The 23,500-nt window shown below is 55.6% G+C and overlaps 5 protein-coding genes across 5 annotated transcripts; 3 read left to right on the top strand and 2 right to left on the bottom strand.

Moving 5' to 3' along the window:
• Nucleotides 1–799: 799 nt before the first annotated feature.
• CGGC5_v010864 (uncharacterized protein) lies at nt 800–2,937 on the top strand (the record flags this gene model as incomplete). Its single annotated transcript, XM_032020639.2, has 5 exons — nt 800–802; nt 1,513–1,541; nt 1,593–1,661; nt 1,711–2,758; nt 2,839–2,937. 5 exons carry the CDS (start codon nt 800–802, stop codon nt 2,935–2,937), a joined length of 1,248 nt encoding a protein of 415 aa, XP_031892604.2.
• Nucleotides 2,938–6,080: 3,143 nt separating this feature from the next.
• On the top strand, nt 6,081–6,935 carry CGGC5_v010865 (uncharacterized protein; the record flags this gene model as incomplete). Its single annotated transcript, XM_032020628.1, has 2 exons — nt 6,081–6,141; nt 6,208–6,935. 2 exons carry the CDS (start codon nt 6,081–6,083, stop codon nt 6,933–6,935), a joined length of 789 nt encoding a protein of 262 aa, XP_031892605.1.
• A 2,868-nt stretch (nt 6,936–9,803) lies between these two features.
• On the top strand, nt 9,804–10,610 carry CGGC5_v010866 (3-beta-hydroxycholanate 3-dehydrogenase (NAD(+)) 2; the record flags this gene model as incomplete). The annotated part of the gene is made up of 1 exon (XM_032020616.1): nt 9,804–10,610. One exon carries the CDS (start codon nt 9,804–9,806, stop codon nt 10,608–10,610), a length of 807 nt encoding a protein of 268 aa, XP_031892652.1.
• A 1,053-nt stretch (nt 10,611–11,663) lies between these two features.
• On the bottom strand, nt 11,664–14,515 carry CGGC5_v010867 (uncharacterized protein; the record flags this gene model as incomplete). Its single annotated transcript, XM_066152427.1, has 4 exons — nt 11,664–11,733; nt 11,790–12,595; nt 12,645–12,664; nt 12,745–14,515. The coding sequence occupies 4 exons, from the start codon at nt 14,513–14,515 to the stop codon at nt 11,664–11,666; spliced, it is 2,667 nt and encodes an 888-aa protein (XP_066008273.1).
• Nucleotides 14,516–16,372: 1,857 nt separating this feature from the next.
• Nucleotides 16,373–19,943, bottom strand: cid13 (Poly(A) RNA polymerase cid13; the record flags this gene model as incomplete). Its single annotated transcript, XM_032020593.1, has 5 exons — nt 16,373–18,115; nt 18,170–18,936; nt 18,986–19,204; nt 19,255–19,326; nt 19,391–19,943. The coding sequence occupies 5 exons, from the start codon at nt 19,941–19,943 to the stop codon at nt 16,373–16,375; spliced, it is 3,354 nt and encodes a 1,117-aa protein (XP_031892607.1).
• Between the last annotated feature and the right edge of the window lie 3,557 nt (nt 19,944–23,500).

Consider the following 23,500-nt stretch of genomic DNA (forward strand, 5'->3'; position numbering starts at 1 on the left):
TCAGTTGGCCGAAGCTCGCAGCAACAAGCAGACACGACGACGAACACGATGGAGTCAACATTCGATGCGACTGACTAGCGACAAGAGTTCTATCACTGCGGGAAACTCAAAAGAGATGAGTTCGCGGGTGTGCTGTTGCAGACACCCTTGATCCTGGGGTCCCATTCAGGTGGTATTTTCCGGGGATGCACTTATCAGTTGCTGTGTCGCTTTATCGGTCGTCGTCACGAGGCCGTTTTCGACCCTTCTTCCGGGGTCAATCGCATTGTAGGTAAGGCTTTGGCCGCTTTGCAGCTCTTGGTTTTCCAGGGGTCTTGCTGGTTTCTCGACGTCCTGTTGGCTCCCTTTGCAGCCTATTCGGACTTCGTCACAACTCGCGCCGGCTTAGTGCCAGGTGTGCCTGAGCCCTGTCTGCAGTCTCCTTGCAGGTGCAGCGCAGCGGTGCCTGAAGGACTCGTTTCTTCCCATTCGGCCGGCCGCCCTGCCCCCTCCCAAAGTGTATTGACGTGCACGCGTGGAGACCCTGTTCAAAGGAAGCGAACCTACGTCAAAAGGGGCAAAGGGTTGAAATTGCAACGCACAGTTGCTAGTACGGCCGTCAGTCGGGGCGGCGAGGGACCTTTCGACGGTGTCGTGTTGTCGCGCACTCACCGGGCTGCCGTTTCATTAAACCGCCAGCCCAAAGAGGTAAAATGTGCTTAGGAAGAGGCCTGTTCGTCATCTCCACAGAGCACACGGTCGTGGTCCACCCTCTCTATCGACCGCGACGACGTCGCAATAGCTCGGCCTGCTCCGGATCATGGTCCCCGTCACGGGCTTGTTTCCATTGCCTTTTGTTTCCCGTCCTCCTCGTCAGAAAAAGACTTGGCGACAATGTTTCCGTTGTCTTTCTTGTCCTCGACTCCTTGCCGTCCTCTCTTTTGTACCTGTTTCTGAAGGGATCAATATTCGGTCTCACCACTCTTTACGCCAGACAGACATCGCAAGCAAGGACTCACCACTCGTTTCTTTTCCATTCACACAAGCCCAACTCTCTCGTCCGCCCTCGCTCGACTTTGGCTGACCCAGAAACACCCCACCAGAGCTCTGCCCTGTCCATTGATCCGGCCAATTCGTCTTTTCCCGGGCTCCCACTTTGGGAAAGATATACTCTTTACCCCCTGAACCTGCAACGGATCAACTGTCTTGGGGTCGCGAATAAGGATCGTCGCCCTTGTCCATCACCCAACGCATCCTCCACACTTTGCAAAACAGACTTGTCACCCGGGAAGACACGACATGGCCCATATGCAATAACCACGACCGCTCTTTTTCTTTCCACGACACTCTTTTGCTCGGTCGCATTTCACGCTCTTGCTGCTCGTCATCGGAGCTATTGACTACTCCATCCACTCATTCCTCGAGCGACTTTGAACTGATCCTCCCCCCATTTTGTCTGGCTGGATTATCTTTGAAAAAAAAGTCTTGGGTCAGGCTGTCCGATTCCGGGATCAGGACCCATTCAGTGCATAGTTCTCATTTTGTACCCTCACTTTTGTGCAGTATGCCCCTCTGGACCCCTCTTTGTCGAGTAATTCGGCTGACGTTCGCAGGTTCTCGAGACAAATTACCGCAACCATGGTGTCGTTCTTGGGGATGAAATTTGGTGCGGATAAGAAAAAGTGCGCTCCTAATCATCTCGTCGCGGTACCGACGACTAATTCTTCGCAGGAAGGTTGAGAAAGCTCCGGAGCCGAGGCCCCAGCAGCAGCAGCAGCGGAAGAGGATCGATCAGAACATGCTCGGCGAGGGTCAGTTTTTCGGAACCGACCTCAAACGTCCCGTTATGATCAATGGCTCCCGCCCTGGAACAGCAATGTCGAATAGAAGTTTCGCCAACATGCCAGACAATTTCATGCCCCCCAATGCACAAATGGCTGCCGGGGGCTCATCGCTTTATGGCTCGCGTCCTGGGACAGCCATGTCGAACAAGAACTTCGCCGCCGATTTCCGTCATCCAAATGCACCGTACTTGAATGGAGGTTCATCTTCGTTGGTCGATCTCAGTGCCTCGGGTGGCAAGGGTGGTGTCCGTCCCATGGGATCTGAGAGCAATCTGAACAAGGGCTGGAAGAACGGTTCAGTAACGAACCTGAAAATCATGCCAACCCCACCCATCATCACCAGTGAGCCAGGAACCCCGAACTCGCCTGGCCGCAAGGCCGGCTGGGTCCACCCTCTCGACGTACATTATGCTCGTGACGGTGCGCTCAGCCCGGCGGGCTCCGCAGGTGGCCCCCGATCTCCCGGTTTCGCGCCCAGTCTCGCACCGAGTCTCGCGCCGAGCGCAGCGCCAAGTGTCTCAAATGCACCCCGAAGTCCTCTGGGCCAATTCGAGTTCAACTTGAACCCTGGAGACATACCGAAGCATGATGAACTGACACCAGCGCCCCTGTCGCCAGCCAAAGCGTACCCATCTCCTCCGCAGTCGGTCAATGGGTCCCTACCCCCTATCAAGACCGATTTCAAGCCAAAGATCGCCGCTGTCAACACCACCCGTGACGCTTATAGGCCTGGACCGACTTCTTTGCCTTCTCCAACAGCATCGGCCGAACGCACTAGTGAAGAGGAGCGCCGATATCCTAGGCCCATCATTCAGAACGTCGCCGCAAAACGGGACACACTGACGTACCACTCACCAAGGCGGCAGAGCTTTTCGATGGACATTGATGAAGACCCGACCAGTCTCAACTTTGGTGCCAAGCAGCCAAACGACTCCGTACCGACGGGCCCACCGCCGAGAAGCGCGCTTCGACCTTCACCACCGGAGCTGAAGAGTCTGCCTCTTCTTCCGCTTAGAATTCAGGCGGCAAGAAGTCCGGGTTTGCCAAGCCCTGGTGCCCCCCCTCCGAGACCTCGCCAGGTTCCGTTCGAGGGACCGTTGAGAAGCCCGGCTAGGCCTCCCGACGAATGGGTTAAGGCCAGAGAACGAATGGGCTCGGATGCAAGAGAGAATCCAAACTTTGAACCGAGGATGAGAACAAACTCTGATGCCCGTGGACGGACGTTGGAGCGCCGGGGGAGACAGGATTCGGATCCTCAAGAGATGGTCAGCCCAGAGAATCCTGGAACCAAGAACGATCGAAACGGCCAATCGCAGGGTTATATCGGGCCCCCGCCAGCTTCAAAACGGGTGGCGCCAGGGGAGGGGGAGCGCAATTACGGCATCACTCCAGCAAACCGACGACAACCTCCGCCTCCTGTCGAACTGGAACGCAAGGCATCAAACCCTCAGTTCAGGCAAGCAGGATGGGGCGATCGGGACGTACAACATGGAAGTTTCGCCATGGTCTCTCCTCCAATGCAAGCAGTGCAACAACCAACAACGCCGAGCAACTTGGTAGCTGAGCCTTCAGGTGATGCAAACTGGCCACTGCCGAGTCCCTTGGCAAGCCCGACATTCGGGACCAGTTCTGGGAGGAGACCTTACACGCCAACTGAGAGGTCGGAGGGACAAATGAGCCCGGAATCAAGTGTTCCAGCAGGTCATTCCTCCCGGGAACCGAGATGGGATCAAAGAAGGCCTGAAATAGGCGATCAGAGACGGCCAGACTATGGAGACCACAGAAGGCCGGACTTTGGGCTGAGGGCGCCGACGGGAATTGCAGACGAGTTCCGAATTGGGTTTATTTAGGCGGGAGGTTCGGTCGGGAAGGACTTTGATCTGGAAAAAAAAACATTAGATGTCCGGATTCAAAAAGATTGGGGAGGTATTCGGCATGAACATACTGGGCAAGGACGACTGGGCATACCTTGGGAGGTACATGAACATGGCGATTGGGAAGGCGCAAAACATTCATACCTGATTTCTTTGAGTTTGGAAGGAGGTGAACAGAACAGAAAAGCACGACTGCCTCGTGTATGGTTCATAATTATTCGAATGAATAGTATCATCATTGGATTCTGGTTTTGGACAGTCCGGGTCCTGCGCTGGCAGGTGTGTCGTTTGCTCTTTCTTCGATATTGGATCGCAAAGTCACACTTTCCTCAATATTTTGATTCGTCAATCCATCCACCACGCTCCTTCCTGCCCTGGGTGGTTAGAAACGGCCTCGAAAGCAGGAGCCATGTCACTGTGCCTTCCTCAGGTCAAGCTTGGAAGTAGCATGGCCGGCTCGGTGAGGCATCGGCGGATATGTCCCGGGCCCACATCACGAGTCAACCGCCAGGGCTCGCACCCTCCTGACCCGGCCCACGATATGGGCCGTCTTTTCGCCACCGTCCTCCGAAGATCGGCGGACATAGCTCAGTTGGGAGAGCGTCAGACTGAAGTCAACTTCATTCACTTAATCTGAAGGTCGTGTGTTCAATCCACACTGGCCGCATCTTCTTCCCTTTTGCTTTTTCCGCGACCGCAACTGACCTTTTGGGTCGCTTTATCTGACTGACGACCGACCTTCCTTGGATTTCCTCCGGGGAAAAACCAGAAACAGTCGGCATACAAGATCGCCAATTGTGCCCAATTTTTCGCAGTTTGATCGCTCGTCCATCGTTTTTGTTGCTATTGTTGGATAGGTTCCACAAGGAGGATCGTCAAAAGTTGATGCGCTGCCAAGGGCATCTGCCGCTGACATCAATCAACTGTTTTTTTGCGCAGTCAAGACGTTGACATGCATCTGCGAACCTGTCGCTGAAAGTACCTAAAAAGAGCATGAAAGTATACTCTTTTGATTGACCTAGACGCATAATCGATTCTCCCTCTTGCTTTTTGTATGTTACGCCAACTTTGGACATGCCGAAATACTTCACACCATCACTCAAGACGCAAGCGCAAGCGCCCGACCTCTCGATTAAAGCTCTCCCCACAACCCGTCATTGTACCAAACGGCCATCGCCAACAGGTTCCAGATGTTTGAGAACTGCCCCTTCCCGGACCCAACCTGCAGCAACTGCCATCTTGGCTCCAGCAAACAACATCACCACCCCCCGAAGTCCCTAACACGAGCCAAGAATTTACCGAAGTCGGACGCCCACCCCCGGTGTCACTGTGCCCTCTCACCAGCCCACATTACGTGTAGATCGACCACGCAATGCGCCAGGCTCAGCCGTCACATCTCTAACCCGTCGAAACAAGCACCCAAGAAATAAAAGAAGAAATTGCGGGGAAAGGGGGGGCCGCCGGCTCAATCACCTTAAACCACCTCCCCGGGCCCGCCCCCGGCCACCGTGACACCGTCACAGCACCCGCCCAGTTCCCATCATCCCCTTCCCTTTCCGTGCTTCAGCACCCCCCGTCATCCGCAGAACAAATTCTCCGGGCCGCGAGCCAAGGAACAATCCAAAACAGCCATCGCTGCAGGAACCAGGCTTGCGTGAGATGGAAAGCTCCAATTAAAAATTTAGCCATGAATTGAAGCTTAGTGACGGCCCCGGGAACGGGGGTGGGCGGATTACAGTCTGCAGGAGCCGCCCGCCGCATGTGAGCCAGGCACACCAGGCGGCCTTGAGGTTTTGTTTACCTTTTACATAATTCGATTGTTCGTCCCTGCGACTGGAAGTCATCCCATACTGGGGCTCTTGGCTCTGGGTCTCCATCCCGTCAGACGTCAATGCTCTGTTTGGGACGACATGCCATCTAAACTTCCAATGTTGCAAGTTGGGCGGCTGTGATGTAGCCCCCAAGACCGTCCCTCTCCCGGTTTTCGTCCGCCGAGAACTGGCATCTTGGCGTCCCTACCATTGCTGTTCGACATCGGCCGAGATGGCTTTGGGTGGGATCCAGATGGCAAGGTCAAGCGAGAAGTGACCCTCCTCATTCTCCTATTCCCCCGTCTTCGGCAAGTGGTGGTCCCAAGAGCACACAGCACATAAAAGACCCAAGATGATCCGCCGTAAGATGGGCAATTGATCTCCCATCCTTCTCATCCGCTTCATCCAGTCCTCCTCTTCCCTTGTGTGTCTAACCATTCTTTCCAGTGCTGTGCACGCCCATCTTTTCTTCCTTTCCAAGATTACAAGGTCGTTGACGATCATTTTTTCGTGCTCTTCATCTTCAATCTTTTCCCTGGGCAACTTTCACTAGTTCGTTTTCAGCAGTCAAAATGCGTTACACTACTCTCACTGTTCTGGCTCTTGCCCTTCTCACCGGCAATGCGTTGACGGGTAAGCCTTTGAGAGTCTCATGATCTGATTTGAAGGGCGTTTTCACTAACGATTTTGGTTTAACAGCTCCTACTCCTCAATATGGCGGCGGCGGCCGTGGTGGCGGTGGCGGTGGTGCCGTTGGAGGTGCCGGCGGCTTTGGCGGTCGTGGAGGTGGTGGAGGTGGTCGTGGCGGAGCCGGCGGAGCTGGTGCTGCCGGAGCTGGAGGTGCCGGCGGCGCTGGTGGTGCTGGAGCTGCCGGTGCCGGCGGCGCAGGAGCCGCTGGTGCTGGCGGCGCAGGAGCCGCTGGTGCTGGCGGTGGTGGCCGAGGCCGAGGCGGCAACGGCGGAGCCAACGCAGCCGGCGGCGGCGGCAACAACGGAGGAAATGCCAATGCCAACGGCGGTAACAACGGAGGCAATGCCAATGCCAATGGCGGCAACAATGGAGGCAATGCCAACGCCAATGGAGGCAATGCCAACGCCAATGGCGGCAACAACGCCAATGCAGGAAACAACGGTGGAAACGGCAACAATGCTAATGCCAACGGAGGCAACAACAACAACGCCAACAATGGAAACAACAACAACAATAACAACAATGCGAACAACGGCAACAACAACAACGCCAACAACGGAAACAACAACAACAACAACAACAACGGAGGTAACGACCAAGCCACCGATGCCGCTGCCGCCGCCGACAACGAGGGCCTGGCTTGCACCGACGGATCTGGAGCCGGTTCCTGTGAAGCTGACGGACAATGCACCGTCAACGGCACCACTGCCATCATCGAGGGGCAGTGTGGCCAGTAAGCTAGCATCGACGTCGCTTCCCGCTAGGTGGGATGTTGAAATCCCAAGAAAATGGGCTCCCCAGGAAAAGAATTCCCACTTTGAGAGTATTCTCTCAGTGTTGCATGTTGTTTTGTTTTCCACCTAATATAAGTAACCCTAATTGATGATGAATGACTACTAAGGTCTTGTGTCAATGTGATTGTTTGGCGTTGAGGGCGTTCTTTGACTCAGTTGAAGTTGTGACGAAGCCAGTCTGGGCTGCTTGGTTTCTCCCGATGATACTGAATCAGCGCTCGTTGTTCTGACTGGACACTGTGAACAACTGCTGTCTACAGGCCACTGTTTCGATCACAATGACACTCATTGTTTCCACGCCCTCGGCATATAAATTTTCGCTGTTCTGCAATGCTGCGTACTTCGTCAACGAACTCTACAACTGTCCCACCCACCATACACATAACTTACATCAACCAAGTCCATCGAACTCACCCACAGCCATGTGTAAACTCCTCGTCCAGTGGCACTTCTGCCCAAAGTGCCGCGTAGTTGACGACAGACAGCGCCATCTTCCCGAGACCTACAAATGTGCGGCGAAGGAAAGTTTCGACCGGAGCTTTCGCAGAGTACCCCCTCGCTTGTTCGACTATTGCCCCGCCGGCCGCCGGTACGAATTCCAATACTCGCCTGGGCAGGAGTGCCACGAATGTTGGGTTGCAACCTTGACCATTACACGGGGCCTCGACATGCCATGCCATCAGCCCCAACGGCAGCAACAGCAGCAGCAGCAGCAGGCCTCACGAACTGGCCACCAAACTAATCTAACGCTCACCCGTTCACAAGGCCCCTTTTATGAAGTACCGCTAACCCCTGAGCTTCAGAATGCCGTGCCCACAAGTCATGCAGGTCGTGCAAGTGGCTCGACACCCGCCGTTGCGCCCCTGGAGGAGGATCCGCTCTATCATGTCGTTGGCGAGTATGTCCAAAGATTTCTCAGCGATGGACTTAGATTCGGCATGCCTAGCTGGTATAGACCTTGACAGTCTGGAGTCTCGAGAGACAATAGCCATTGGTTCGTTTGTTGGGAGTTCTTTGAATAGACTTTGCGCTTGTAAATACGACTTTGTGTTTTTTTTGTGTGTGATCAAGAAAGTTTGTCATTCGAAAACTTGAGCCCGTATCTAAAGAATAATTAGGACCTGTTGTCCTTTATATACCCCCCTCTGACTTTGTGTCATTAACCGCCTGTGGACATTGAGTTTGCGTTATTTTCAATAAAGCTAAATACCAAACGCTCATAGGCATTATTTACGTCAAGGTTCTACTACTATCAAAACATAATGGATATATCTCCTATAATTTGTGGCCTAAGATTTTCTAAAGAAGTTTGCGAATCAATGTTCAAGATTTAGATGTCCCTTGGCCGGGGACTTTTCACTGAGGTCTCGAGCCTTCTCTCAACCAAAATTCTCAAGCTTTCATGTTAAAAGGTGAGCCAGAGTACTAAAACAAGAAGAACTCATATGTGGAAAACAGAAGAAATTATGATTGGAGAAAACCAGCCTAAGACACGTGTTTTCCTAGGTTGGAAACTCTTACAGCGTAGCCTTGAGAAACTTTGTGGCGATCAATAATCCAGACATATTCACATGCACTTCACTATCATGCCTCGGAAAAAAAAAACATCGTTATCAAGTTGCCGAATCCCAAATTTTCGAGTAAAAGTGTCGCAAACGAGTACACATCCAGTAAGTCAATCGGGAGAAGTTGCCAACTTCAGACATTCAGTCTGATCACCAACCAAACTTTATGTGCCACACCTACAACCTGACAAGCAACCCAAGAAACCACGAAACAGAACCCGTCGACACCAACACAGAATTGCGTGCAGAGTCGATGGTGGTTGCGTTCATCCCGCTTGCCGCTCTGCCAACACGTCAAAAGGCCTGACAAGAGTGAGGTTCCGCCCGCAGATACGAAACCGAACCCGATGCAGCCAGGGATGCCCCCGCCGTATTCGTGTCTTCTTGACTGGGAGACTGCAGCGATAGCCAGGGGCATCGAGAAGATCACCCGAAACTTTACCCCGGGAAATGCAGCGCTTGGCTACATCGCGCGCGCGCGGGGGTGCGCTGCGGCGGCTCATATGAGCGGTGACGGCTTCGGGTGGGATGAAGATTAAGGAATAATACACCTCTTGCGTGGCCCACACGCGTATTCGGCATGGAGGGATTCATCACCAATCCTGCAATAGATACATTCAGTATGGTCTTGTAGACAGCATGCTACTTGGTTTCCCGACGGAAAATCTGCAGTCAGCACCTTGAAAATACCTAATCTGTCTACTTAAACACCAACGAGCCAACCACAGCGAAACCAAGCCATTCCCGTGCCGCGCTCGGGATGCTAGGGCGCAGCTTCAAGCAAACTCCATCCAACAAACGGCTCCTGCCGGCCGCCGATCGGGAGTTAAACGCATCGAGGCCCAGCTTGTGCTAGGTAAAGAAAGGAAAGAGAAAGATTCACCCCTAAAACATCGTCAAACCCGAATACGATTCCACCTAAACAGGTTCAGGACGATAAACCCACGAAGCACGTCAACAGCGCCACCAATCGAGAGTGCCATCATTCCCCGCAACGACGCCGCCCCGCAACTTTTTTAGCCCCTCCTCGACTGCCTTTGCCCCTCGTGCCATCGAACAGGTCCACCGGCCTTACTTAAGAGATTCCAGAGCCTTCATGACTTTCCTCTCGCATGACCTCACCGTGAACCTCACTCACTCATTCGCGCTAGCCAAGTCTCTCCCGCTCTCTCCTTTCAAAGCCCGAAACTCTCAACCTTAAGCCAACTACACACACATACACATACATACACACGCACAATCCACCATGCCCACTCACACCGGCACCACCGTCATCGTGACCGGCTCCGGAGGCGGCCTCGGCAAGTCCATCGCCGAAGCCTACCTCGCCGCCGGCGCCCACGTCGTCATCTCCGACATCAACCAGGCCCGCATCGACGCCGTCGCCGCCGAGTACCGCGACACCTACGCCGGCCGCCTGCACGCCATCGCCGTCGACGTCACCTCCGAAGCCTCGGTCGCCGCCCTCGTCCAGGGCGCCGTCGACCGCTTCGGCCGCCTCGACGTCCTCGTCAACAACGCCGGCGTCATGGACAAGTTCGACCCCGCCGGCGAATGCGCAAAGGACACCTGGGACTCCGTCCTCGCCGTCAACCTCACCGGGCCCTTCCTCACCACAAAGGCCGCCGTCAACCAGTTCCTCGCCCAGGGCGCCACCTCCGCGTCCGGCGGGCCCCCGGGCCTCATCATCAACATTGGCTCCAACGCCAGCTTCCGCGGCCTGTGCTCCGGCGTCGCCTACACCGCCTCCAAGCACGGCCTCATCGCCGTCACAAAGAACACCGCCGGCTTCTACGGCGACAAGGGCATCTACTCCATCGCCCTGCTGCTCGGCGGCATGGATACCACCAACATCATGGACGCCTTCGCGACGGGCGTCAACCAGGAGGGCATGATGAAGACGGTCGCCGCGCAGCCCGAGTACAAGCGCGGCGAGACGGGCCTGGACCCCGCTGCTGTGGCCAAGTACTGCATCTTCTTGACTGACAAGGATATTGCGTCGTCGGCCAACGGCAGCTGTATCACGTTCAACAAGAACTGGCCGTACGCGTAAAGGACGGTGTTGTTTTTGGGGGGAAACGGGGCATGGGGCAAGGGGCGTACACGGCACAACGTCGAGAGAAGTTCAAAAATCGGCGCATCGATTACTTAATAAAAGATTATGAATATTATGAGTTTTGATACCAGTCATCAGTCATCGCAACAATGCTCTGACAATGTAAGCTCAGGTCGAGTGTCTTGGCATGAGGATCCGAACGCACGCAAGCGAGCTATCGCTTGCTTCACTTTTGATTACCAAGGATGAACGAAGCCTTGGATTGGCTGTCAAGTGATGATATTGCCACTGATTTGAGATTCTACGTTGATGGGGGACGGACAGGCTCGTCCCATCAGGGCTTTTCCTGGCCATCAAGGTGCAACAGCCGTCTCAAACTCACTCTTATTACTCAGGACTCTCACCTCATTCTAGAACAAGCGCAATCTAGAACAAGCGCAATTGAGCAAGACCATAAAAAAGGTGTGCGCACCACGCAAACGAATCGATTGAATGAATAGATGATGCCAAAAATGGCAAAGGAAAATGAAGATGCGGCCAGTGTGGATTGAACACACGACCTTCAGATTAAGTGAATGAAGTTAACTTCAGTCTGACGCTCTCCCAACTGAGCTATGTCCGCCACGATCTTCGTTATAGGGTGGTTCAATTTTGACCAGTAAAAAGCGTGAACGGGGCCAGGACTTCACCCCACCCAGCTCTGGCTCATCACCATGCTTGTGTGAAGCTGGTTCATTCGCGAAGAAGGCTGGTTCATTTCTTTCCATCAGCATTCAGTACGAGGGCGTTATTTGTTGTCATTCTGAACCTTGAGTAAGCCTCCAGCAGTGACGGCCAAAAGCCGATTTCTGATAAGCTGTGCGGAATTCGCGCCAGGAAAGAAGTCTATTCTCCCATTGGAGCTATTCGAATCATCTAAATCAGAGCGGAAGAAAGTTTCTTATGTGGAAGTATGAATTATGTAACTGCTATCTTGTAAAGAGTTCCTAACGGTCCCTTCCCTGGTGCTACGTGCAAGTTCGAATGTCCACACCTACTTGTGCCCGTCTCCTAATAACCTCTTGATTCCTCATGATCGTAATTTGTGAAACTTGTGCCCAAGCCGTCGCCCCTCTCATAACTTCGTGAGCTCATTAGTATGAAAGGCCCACACCAACATGACCAAAACCACGCTACCTTTCATCCCGCACGAGACCAACCCTCCGATCTCTATCAATGCCCAGCTGCTTCCCTTCCACTCCCAGCAGCATCTTCTCCTCCACAAAAGCAGGATCACTTCTCCTGAACTTTCCCTTCATATCCTTCACCGACGGCCGTATGGCTACCGGCAAAGGATCGTCCGGCCACAGTATCCGCTGGACTTCCTCGTCGCTCATCCTCTCGGTCGTCAAGTCGCCGCAGGTCATGGACCTCTGATGGAAAGGCGGCGGCGCACTCGGGAAAGGCGGCGCCGAGGCCGCGGCCTTCCGCACCTTCTCCATCTCGTCCGCCCGGACCCCGAGGACCTCTACCCCCCTGACCAACTCATCCACCTCGTCCTCCATGTCCAGCCCTCCGAAGCCCAGCACCAGATCATCGACCCCATCACGTTCTCGTGCGCGTCCATCGACGACCGTCGCAGCCTCTGCCTCGGCTTCAGCCTCCCGTTCCATCTTCAGTAGGTCACCTTCTCCCTTCATCGCCTTCTGCTCTCCGCCTCCAATGACATCCATGCTAGTCAGCTTCATCAATGTCTTCCTCCGATGCGCCTTGACGAACCTCCTCATCAACAACCCTTCGTTCTCCTTGAACACCCGATAAAACGCCCTGTCAGCCAAAGCGGCAGCATGTAAGTCGTCCACACTCTCCATCCCCCTCAGGATCCTCAACCTCACATCATCCGTGACACCAGACGTAGCCCTCGCCTCCTCCGCCTCCGGGTCTTCTGCCACCCGCCTCAGCTCCTCGGGCTTATTCACCTCCCCAACCACCTTCAGCCCTCTCTGCAGAACAGCCTGCACCTCCCCGGATCGATGCCTACTCAATCCCCACCCATGAGCGCGTCCGCTGACCTCAAACAATGTCAGCCCAGAGACGCTGTTGTAAACATCGCTGACAGCAGCTCTCAGCCTTGATGCCGGGTCACACAAACCTCCCCGATGAATAGCCTGCGGCGGGCCCTCAACGGTCCTCAATAGCTCGACGAGCTCCGCCAGACTTCTGTCCGGCCGCTTCGCATCCCCAAGAACACCCTCCTTCATGACCGTCCCCAATAGCCCCAGCTCGCCAAACACAAGCATCAACCACCCAAGGTTCATCGCGTCACACGCCTGACTGCCCCTGGGACACCTCGTCCGCCCCTTCACCACCGCCGAACCCCTCACCCCATGACCGTCCACACCTCCCTTCAAACCCCCGTTCTCCTCCTCGCCACCACCTACAGGACCTCTCAAGTACTCCCTCAAAGCCTCCCTACAAACCCCCTCAACCTGTCCCATCTTCACCTCCCTCACCCCCCAAACCCTCTCCTTCACCCTCTCAGGCCACCTCTTCGCCCTCAACTCCTCCTCACTCCTCAAATTCAGCATCGCCGTCTTGCTCATCCGCGCAAACAGCTGCCGGAACCCAAACACAAAGCTGACCATCAGCATCCCGTCCGGCATCTCCTCGCTGCCCATGTGGATCCACCGCGGCAGCCACCGGTGCTCGACCACCAGCTCCAGCGGGCTCGTACAACGGTACCGCAGACACGCCTCCGCCACCGCCACGAACCGCGCGAAGCTCACCTCCCGCGGCACCGCCTCGTTGCGCATGTGCGCCGCCGCAAGCAGAATCCCCAGCGCCCCTTCCTCGTCCCGCTCCGCCTGCGGCATCCGGTACAGCCGCGCCACGCTCCCGTCCCCGCACACGAACCCCTCCGTCGGCGGCAGCGGCGGCAGCTCCCCCTCCAGGTCCGCGTCGTCCTTGCCCCAGCCCGGGCCGACCTCCAACCGCCTCCGCCCCGTGAACATCCGCTCAAAGATGGGCGACGTCTCCGCCAGCATCGCGCTCGACACCCGGAACCTCCTCACCTCCCCTCCGCTGTTGAACTCCAGCACAGCGTCCCCGGCCGCCGAGATCACCACCTCCTCAACCTCTCCCGCCCTCCCGTCCTCGAACCCGCAGCCGGCCTCCTCGCTCTGCAACACCCTCGCAATCTCAATGGCCTCTTTCTCCATGCGGTCCAGGTTCCGAAACCGCACGTCGTACTTCGCCCTCGAAAACCCCCCGCCGCCGCCGCCGCCGTCAATCCTCGCCCTCCGCATCTCCTGAATCGCAGACGCCCGAAAGTCAACGTCCCTAAACAACGACTCCGTCATCTCCGCCGTGGCCCCGGGCTCATGAATACGATACGTCGCCGCCAGCGACGCCCGCAGCGCGCCCATCACCGCCTCCATGCACGTCTTCCACTCCCGGATCGCAGCCAAACACGCCTCGCGGCTTGGCGCCGCCTCCGAATGCTCCTCTCCCTCATCCGGCTCCACGTTCCAAGACAGAGCCAGATTCCTCCTGCTGAGCGGTGACCGCGGATCGACAACCGCCCGGTCCGCAGAGGACGACGTCCGCCGCCGCCGCCGCCGCCTCAACAAAGACCGGCAGAGCTCCGCGTGCTCCTTGACCTTGGCGTACTCCCTGAACGCAGCATCACACCCCCTCTCGTCGAGCGTCGAGCCGACGCATCGTGTAAGCTCCTGGATCTGTCTCCAATTGGCCTTCAACTCGGCGACAGTAATCCCAGAGTCGGAGGTGGCGTGAGCGTGGTCGTCGTCGTCGTCGTTGCCGAGGTGTGGTGAGCGCGCCCCATTGAACGAAGCCTCATTGAACGACCCGCTGGAAGCACTGCTGTGGCTGCGGTAGTGCTGCTGGTGCCCTGCAGAAGCCATCGCCGGCATGAAATCTTGATGAGAGGAAATGCTGCGCAGTCGGGGGTTGAAATCATCGAGAAAACGATGGTGGGGGTTGTTGGTCTTTAGCGGTCTGCCGTTCTACTTGGTAGCTCCCCTCATCCCCGGGACTAAGCACCGGACTCTAGCGCATCCTTCCGGCACGGTCTAATCACATACGCGCGCCCTCTCTTTCTCTCTCTGTGTCTGGGAGAAAAAGTGGAAATGAGGAGTCAAGCTCGCTGCTCTTACCTCTCGATTTTTGATTTTGGTTTTGAGAAACTTTTCGTTTTTTTCTTCTTCATTGAATCAAGTCCTTCTATTTTAGTGAACGTTAATGACTTTTAGGAAGAGACAACTTGGCTTATATCAACAGCTATCCTGCCATTTGACATTTCTCGATATTTCAGAAATCAAAATTCAACAATTCATTCAAGCTGACTTGCAAACTGCCCCCCTTCCCCCCTTCCTACTAAATCCCGTCCCCATCATACAAACACATCCTCACCCACAAAAGCCGCTGGATCCCAAGGGAACGGCTCCCACCCGGCTTCCAACACCAGACAGTCGCAGCGAAACAGACGGACATCAGATTGTGTTTCATGGGCTGCAGCCGACAGCGCGCTCCCGCCTCCTGGGCCGCCAGGCACCTGCTGCCGAAAATACGAGACGTTTTGGGGGCCGTCGGATCTGGCTGTGTCAAGCAGGGATCGGTCACCGAGCACACACTGTACGGCACATAAGGTATCTATCTGTACAGGGCCAGCCGGTGTAAGGCTGAGGATGGGACCTGGGGAAACACGTCCGGATGACGTAATTTCGAGACTGACTGGCAGGTGCGCCCTGAGCTCTTTGGGAGTACAAACGACACGGCACCAACCACCTCGTGATGGCTTCGTGTGCTTCTTTTGTGGGACCTTAATCTTGATTCGACGTCAAGAATACGAGGCACTGATGAAGATCTGCCGCATGAGTCGCCCCCTGCTGGTGTCCTACAGAAATCCTCGTCGTGGCTTTTTCAAATCATGTCTTTTAACGCTTCCCGTCTATCTGCTTACACTGACACTAGTCGTTGATATCTTTTTCCGCCCCTATAATGCGGCCATGCTGGATTTTTCTCCATTCTGCCCCTTTCTGGGAGACATGAGCTCAGCCTTCCCCCGTCGGGTATTTGCGACAGTCTCCAGTCGTCTGGGAACACACAGCATTCGTACTATCCACGTCCACCCCCCTCTTCTCTTGCATCTTCTTCATGTACCTTTCCACCCAATGGTATGACTCTGTGACAAAAAGAAACTTGATGACGCATGCCTGAACCGTAACCCATACCGAAGACCGTTGCCGCAGATGCAATGAGACAAATAATCAGACCCGCCACCCAGGTATAACGCGAAAGACCCCCCTGCAACCTTTTTATCGGTGAAAATGACGACTGAGCCATAGTAATACGACTTTTGACGCTCGATCAAGCACTGCACAATCCCTTGAGATGCACTGGCCCGCTGATATCCGTAACTTTTGCTGGTTCCGTTCCGCTCGTCCTCGATGATCGTAGTCGCCATCAGGCCTGTCCCGGTGCTGATGATCGAGGCTGCGGAAGGCGCTTTTTACAGCACCTCTCCATCCTCGCGGCTCGTTCAACGCAGCGGTTGCCTGTTGACACTTCCGCTGGCTTTTCTGCCAGGGAACATTCCCTCAATCCAGAACATTCGTGTCCAACGCGTCCATGACCAAAGTCGCCGAGTGAGCTCCTCCTGACTTTCAGACCATATCCAACGAAGCAATGCTTGCTTTTTTCGTCACCCATTGGCTTCCCACGACAAAGTTTGCTCGTGAGCTGCCAGCTTATCCATTTCTTTAGCCACCCTTACGATCTGCGTCATGCTTGGGCGGCAGCTCGCTGGAGACAAATCCGTTGCCTTGGTTCTTCCCATCGCCCTTTTTTCGACCCTTGGTGGCTTTTTGCCATCCTCCGTCGTGACCATGGCCATCGTTCTTGCCGCCACGATGGCCGTTCTCCCGGTTGCCGTTTGTTCTTGCGGGCTGACCCGGTTGGCGCTGCGCGTTTGACGACTGAGACTTTGGCGATTGCGTCGATTGGCTTTGCTTGGCCTCCTTCACAACCTGACCCTTGTCTTTGTGAGCCGGCAGGGTCGACTCTGCGTGGCCACTTTGCAGATCACTCTTCACTTGAAAGTCGCCTTTCCTCACGACTGTCGGAGAAGGCGAACGTGTCTCGTTGATGGGTGAGAGATGTTGAGCATCAATGCTAAGTTGGTGGCCGTTCATCCTGTTCTCCCTGGTCGCCAGATCGAGCGGTGCTATCACCCCACTTTGCTGCCGCATAGCCCTTCGCTGCAGGGAAATTTGGTTTCCAACGGGAACCTCCGGCGACGCCTGAGCTTGCTGTGACCACCCATACTGATTCATCAAGGCGATTCTGTCGCGAAACGAAGGGTCGTCGACAGGTCGAGGCGCTGAAGCAGGCGAGGCCGTGGCAGCAGTGTTGCTGATCGATGAGGGTGTGGTCGTGCCGTTGACAATCACTGGGGGACGCTCTGAAATAGGTGTCCTCACAGGCTCAGACCGAAACGAAGACTGACCATCAACCTGGTCCGTAGTAAAACCGCTAATTCCTAAGCCTTGAGCTTGGAGTGGGGTTTCCTGAGACGATCTAGATGAGTCTTCGGCCGGCGTCGCATCGGGTACTGGGGCTGACTGGAAGGGAGTAGAGCTCGTGCGTAGAGAAGAGCCCGTCCCGTTGACCACCAACGGTCTTGCTGCTGTCCGTCCATTAGCGATGGGAGGAGTTGATGACTGCCCGTTCGCGGCTGGCGTGCTCGTTGAAAAGGTTCGAGTATGGCCCAGAGGGGATGGTGAGCGTGACGTTCTTCGCATCCGGCGGTCCAATATGGTCTGCGGGACTTCAGTCGAAAGTCTTCGGCGCCCTTGACTTGGCTGTGAAAGTTCTCCCAAGGCGAGCGTATTGGGAGCACCTTGAGAGCGGGCTGGACTGGATGCTTCTGAAACGTAGTAGCCCAAGTACGCAGCTCCATCTTCGGAGTTTGGTGAGTTGCTTGCAGGCCGTTGAGGCGCCTCGTCGTAATCAGCGTCGTCAGGGATGAAGCTCGGGATCGGAACTCCATTGACCTGGCGGGGCGGATGCGAGCTTCCATTCGTTGGCGTGCTGGAGCCAGGGTAGCCTTGCGCCTGTTGTCCTGCTGGGCCAGACCGCGAAGCAGGCTGCGATTGAGACCTAAGCGAGCTTCCCGACGTCGAGTTGCCGGATTCCGTTGTCACTGAAGACCTTTGCAGTCCTCGACGGTACTCCGGTGTCGCCGTGGTTGTTGCAGGTGAGGATGGGTACGTGAATCCAGACTGGTTGTAGTAGGTAGCGGGGAAGGGAACACCACCATACATGCTGTACCATTCAGGAGCAGCGATGGGAGCACTTAGGGGAGGGTTGTCGAACGAGTTGGTCCTAGATCGCTGGGAGCCCTGCTGCGAGTTTGCGTTGGAGCTTTGCATTCTCTGTGCGGCATGCATTTGAGCAGCCATCTGGGCTTGCACTTGCTGGTATACCTGGGACTGGCTGTAGAGCTGGATGCGAAGGTTATTTTCCTGCTGTAATTGGGCGGCCATGGCTGCACTCACAAGCGCGGGGTACTGAAGCTGGTGAGCTGACGGCTGTTGTGTGAACCAGGCGAGCTCCTGCGGTGTGACTGCTACTTGCGGCATGTACATTGTGTTAGTATCATAGGCAACGCTCGACGACGCTCTCCGGTTGGAGTTTCCGTTGCGGTGGAAGTTGTTAGAATGACGACCGCCACGGTAGTTGCCGCGGCCACCTCCTCTGCCAGAATGCTGCTGCGAAGAACTGCGAATCATGACCGGACGTGAAGTCTGCGCGGGCCTTTGGAACGTCGGCGGCTCCTCCTTGGGGTAAATGTACTGCTCGCAACACTCATCCAGTTTGGCTTCCGAGATCAGATCAAATGCTCGTCGCAACTCGAGATGAAGGCCGCGGAAAGAATATTCATCTGCAGTGTTGCCCAGGTTGCGAACGGTGTTGAATGGTTCCTCCACACACAGGAAGTTGTTCAGACCAATATGCCATCCCTTCTCCTGTTTCGACACTTTCCTACCAAGGCGGACCGAGATGGCATTGTTCTCGTAGTCGAACTCGTGCGCATAAAACCTGAAGAATTGAAACAAAAGGTCACCCAAAGAAGATTTGTTCTTGTCGCCAAACCCACGAAGCTTGTCAAGGTCATCGGCAAACGCGCTCTCCGGCCCACCCTTCTTAGGGAGCCTTTGGTGTTGTCGCTGGTGCAGTGACGGAAGGACTGGCGGGTCGCGGAGTTGCAGGAATCCGATGATCAGGCAAATCCACGTGTAGGAACTGAGTGTGCCGCCGAAGGCTATTTCGATCAGTAGGTGCGCATTGAAGCAGTAGCAGACAAGTCATACCGGCGTCATTCACGATCCTCTTCCGTGTCCAGTACTTGACAATCATCGCCAGTGGCCTCACTCGTGGGTCGATCTCGACATAAGTGCGCACCATTCGCGTGTTCTCCAAAGCCAGAGTGTTGTTCACGTTCATGTCGCATGCGAGGCCGAGTTCGGGGTCCCAGATTTTGACAATCGGGACTTTCGCGGCGGAAATACAGACCACCTTCTCCATGCCCTCTGCAGAGACGATTAGAAATGCCTGGGGAATCATGGACGGAGTAGCTTACTCTTTGCGAGGAGGTTCGCAATCATGCAAACGCCCTCCATCTCCTTCCATGGTGTCGTGATGCAAATGTCGACTGCATCCGGGTCAGTATTGAAGTCTGAATGGGTGTGAGTGGAAATAATCAGAAATATACGAACCATCGGAGTCATCAGAGCAAAGCAGGTTACCCGACGAACCAAAGAGATTGACGCGGATGTCATTTCCCGGCCACTCCTCGTTGAAGATTTTCTCCAATTTGACAACAAGCTTTTTGCGGTTCTCCTCAACCTTCTCAGTCGGTATTAACCTGTCGTAGAGCTCGCGCATATCTGTGGTCAACTTCCTTTCTTCATCTTCCGACAGCTTGCTCTTGATTTTCTCAAGGTTCGTCTTTTCGAGCTTGTCGCTCCCTAAACTATAGGGCATTCTCCTTCTCGAGTTTACCTGCGCCGTCTCATATTGGCAACCGCCCAAACGAGGAGGGAGGGGTCGTAATGAGGGAAGATTGCTATTCGTTTCGGAGTAAGCAGAGCGGGGTGAGTGGTTATTTGTTGCGGTAGGCGATGGCTCGCGCGACTCGAACGAGAAGTTCCTAGCATGTTGTTGAGGCGTGGAGGGCATCGAGTTGGAGTGGGATTGGCCATTGGTAGGGCGCGCCCCAGGGCGAGCGGGCAGAGGATGCGAAAGCTCCGGCTGAGATGGCTGCTGCATCTTGGGCGGAGCGTCCTTGCCTGTTATGACAGCACGATCGCCTTTGTCTTTGCTCTGCACAACTCTATTCCCATGGCCTCCTTGGGTGCCTTTTGTTGCGGGTTGGTCCTTGTTCGACACCTTGGAGGAGGATCGAGAACGGGGGGCCGCCTGAATGTGAGGAGCCGCCACTGTCGCCTGAGGAAGCGGTTGTGGTTGTTGCAAGCCGCCTCCTCGTCCCGGAGAGACGAGATTGGTGTAGTGCAGCAACTGCGCTTGGTAGACAGATGCTTGCTGAGGGAAAAGAAGGGGCCAGAAATCGACCTGGGCGGGGACGCGGGACGAGGCGTCGACGAAGTGGCAAGGGTTCAGCGTTGCGCTACTCGAGGATATCGCAGGCTGGTGCAGCCAAGGACTTGACGGATAAGTATGCTTCGATTCTGCGGTTGTCGCCCGACTTTCCATGGAGCGAGTCCTGGCTCAGCTTCCGTGACGAGGGCGAGTCGGCGGTGGCAGAAGCGGAAGCAGGGCGTCGGAAATTCGATCAAGACGTCGTGTCAACCGAGTCGTCGCGAGCGGATTGGGGCGAGAGTAGGTACAGGGCGAAGTAGCGAGGGTGGCGGGTGGTCAAGACACAGTCGAGGAGGTAGACACGGCTCAGCGTGGTCGAATCTCGCTCCAGTGGTGGCAGACGAGGGGGTGGAAGGTTGAGAGTTTCGGGGTTTGGGCAAATGTGGCTGGCACAAGTAGAATGCTGCTAGCGGCGTGCAAAGGAGTCGACAGTAGGCATTAATATGTGCGGGGGACGGTGAATTCGACTCGACAAAGTTGTGTGGTGTTTTGTTGGAGAGGAAGGACTCTTCGCGGTGCGGCGGGTGGTCCTCTGAAGAGGAAGAGAGAGAATGTCGTCGGTAGAAGGAGGCGAAAGGATGGGTGTGGAGTTTAGATCGGGGACGTTGGCCCAAAAGCGACAGGACTGGACGGGGGGTGCCTCGGGCGGTGGACCACGAAATAACGATGGGGGGAAAGGGTCTAAAGGGGGTGCACCGCGAGCCGACACGGTCTGCTGCTGCTGCTGCTGTTGCTGCTCGCTCTGCCGCGCTGATCTTCAGTCTCCCACGTCCTCTTGTTCTAGGGGGCGATACGAGGCGGAGTTGCTGGTCTGTCGAGGAGACGAGTAGCAACAGGAAAAGAGGATGCAAGAGTGAGGCCGAATTTCAGAAAAGTGAGAGAACTGAATGATGTTCCCGGAAGAGAGAAGAGAGGTGGAAGGGGAGCGTTTCGTTTGGGGGTGCAAGGAAGGTGCATAGAGAGAGACACAGAGAGACACTCTCAGCATGTAATGCCTACTAGTACGCAGTACCTGCGCAGTCTGGTAAGGTCATGTACCTCATGGACAAGTAGCTGGGGCTTTGGGGGTGTGGTGGATGTACCTTCACCTCGTCGCCACCGGGGGGAGGGGAGGGGAGGGGAGAGGAGAGCAGAGAGAGGTACGGCAAGGGTGGTGGCAGTATTCTGAACGGGCAGAAGAGGAGGAGAGGACGTGGGACCGGTGGAAATGGACGTGTACCGCCGTAGAGTGCGTGCGGGACTGGGCAGGCGGCGTGGAAGGGGAACGGATGTATCTTGTGGCCCAGCTAGGGCTGGGAGGTACTTCTATCTGGCTGGTTGGCTGAGAAGGAAAGAGTAATTATTGGGTAAAGTACCTAGGGAAGGTGCGGATAGGTGAGGTAAGGTAGGGGCAGGTAAGTACCTTAGGTAGGGGAAGGTCAAGTCAGGTTAGGTCAGCACGGTCAGGTACCTGCCAACGGCGCCTTGGGTGCCGGTTGGATCACGGCAAGGCTGCTAAAGGAGACGGGAGGAGGGCAGATGCTAGCCTCTGATGGCTGCTGGCTGTCGTGTCAAACCGTGTCGTACCGTGTGTCGTATCGAGGACTCCCGTCGTTCGTGGGGAAGCTGAGAGCGCGCCTTCCGATGAGGTCAAGAGTGATGCTCGTGGCTTTGAAAGCCGAGAGCGGATAGCGGGGGCCCTGCAGGAAGGGCAGGCAAGCAATAGAGCAGCAAACAAGCGAAGAAGCAGACAGACATCACACACACGCATCCCATCCCTCAGGACATGGTCGTCACGCAGGCAAGGTACGGCGCGATGCAGCGCAGCAGGCGGTTCGTGGTCCGCAGCAACTAAGGTACCTTGAGCACTTTCCGCACATCAACTCCCCTCAGTCACCTCGCCGATGCAGTCACATCTGCAGCAATGTGCTCGCCGCATCTACGCCGTACTCGCCGTACGGATACATTTGCTCGACCATCCGAAGTAAAGCGTTGGGTTGGTAGGTGTTTGGCTGGCCTCGTCCGGGGCCTTTTCTGCCCTGATGCGTGGTTGGATAGGAAATAAGGTAGGGCAGGTACAGCAACTCAAAGTAGATACCTCCTTTCAAGTACCTGCAACGGGGGACTGGTACCTGCACTGCACCACCTGCCCATGTCCCGTCTGCGCGCACAATCAGAAAGTCGAGATTATCCAAGAAGGAAATAGGAGAGGAAGCAAGGCAAGGTACGAATGAACAGGCAAGGGCACACACGGCAGGGCGGCAGGGCGGCAACAGCTCGACAGAAGGAGTAACAGCAACAACGGCCGGCTCAGCCAAAGGCAACTGTAGCGCAGCAATAGCCAACTGACCGGACCTCACCCGCAAGACAGCGCCAACCAACCGCGACCTGAGATATTAGATGAGGACCGAGTACCTCGGGATGGAGGTAGGCATTTACAACAGGCGCGGGGCGTGAGATGATTCAGACACAATAAGCCAGACTTGCCAAAGTCAAAGTCAGCCTGCAGTTGTCACGACCAACAAACGAGCTGGCTGAGGCCCAAGCAGGCAGGGCAACGCCGTGAAAGCCGCGCAGCAGAGAAAAGAAAGGCAAAGGCGGATGAACAACGGGTTGGGCTTGTGTCCCGTTCCATTCGAATATGGAAGGAAGGAAGGAAGGAACCTCAGTCTCAGCTTGTCGGGTTGCACTTCGCGCGTCAGGCCAAGTCAGATCAGGCCAGGCAGGGCAGGACAGGTCTGGTCCAGCCAACCAGTCATCTGGTCAGCAGCACGAAGTAGTCGAGGTCAGGAAGGTGCCGGTCATCCTGATGATGCAACAAGATGCAATTCCTCAATCTCCATCTGCGCCTTCCTCTCCTTCCCGTTCCTGCGCCCTTTCCCTCCCGCGGTCGCATCCAGCCCCGGTCCTTCCACCTCCCGTCACGGGCTCACCTCACCTCAGCTTTGCCTGCCAAACGCACCTACCGACTCGGTAGTTTATCTCTAGGTACTTGCCTTGCCTTTGGCATTGCAGAATCAGATTGCAGATGAGGGCAGGTGCTTCTTCTTCTTTGCTTGGCTCCTGCCTCTTGGCCTTAGTTGATGTTTGTGTCCCTGCTTGGGCTTGCGCCGAAATGGCTCTCCTCCCCATTCTCTGCCGATACTGGACGCAATCTTGGGAATGACGGGAATTACATTACCCAGAACCCTCCCGGTACATGATGTGGTAAGGAGGTACTCGACCTCCCAAGTACCTACCTCACCTGG

Source organism: Colletotrichum fructicola (assembly GCF_000319635.2).
Source record: "Colletotrichum fructicola Nara gc5 chromosome Unknown KSG_Nara_v1_contig06, whole genome shotgun sequence".
Lineage (NCBI taxonomy): Eukaryota > Fungi > Ascomycota > Sordariomycetes > Glomerellales > Glomerellaceae > Colletotrichum > Colletotrichum fructicola.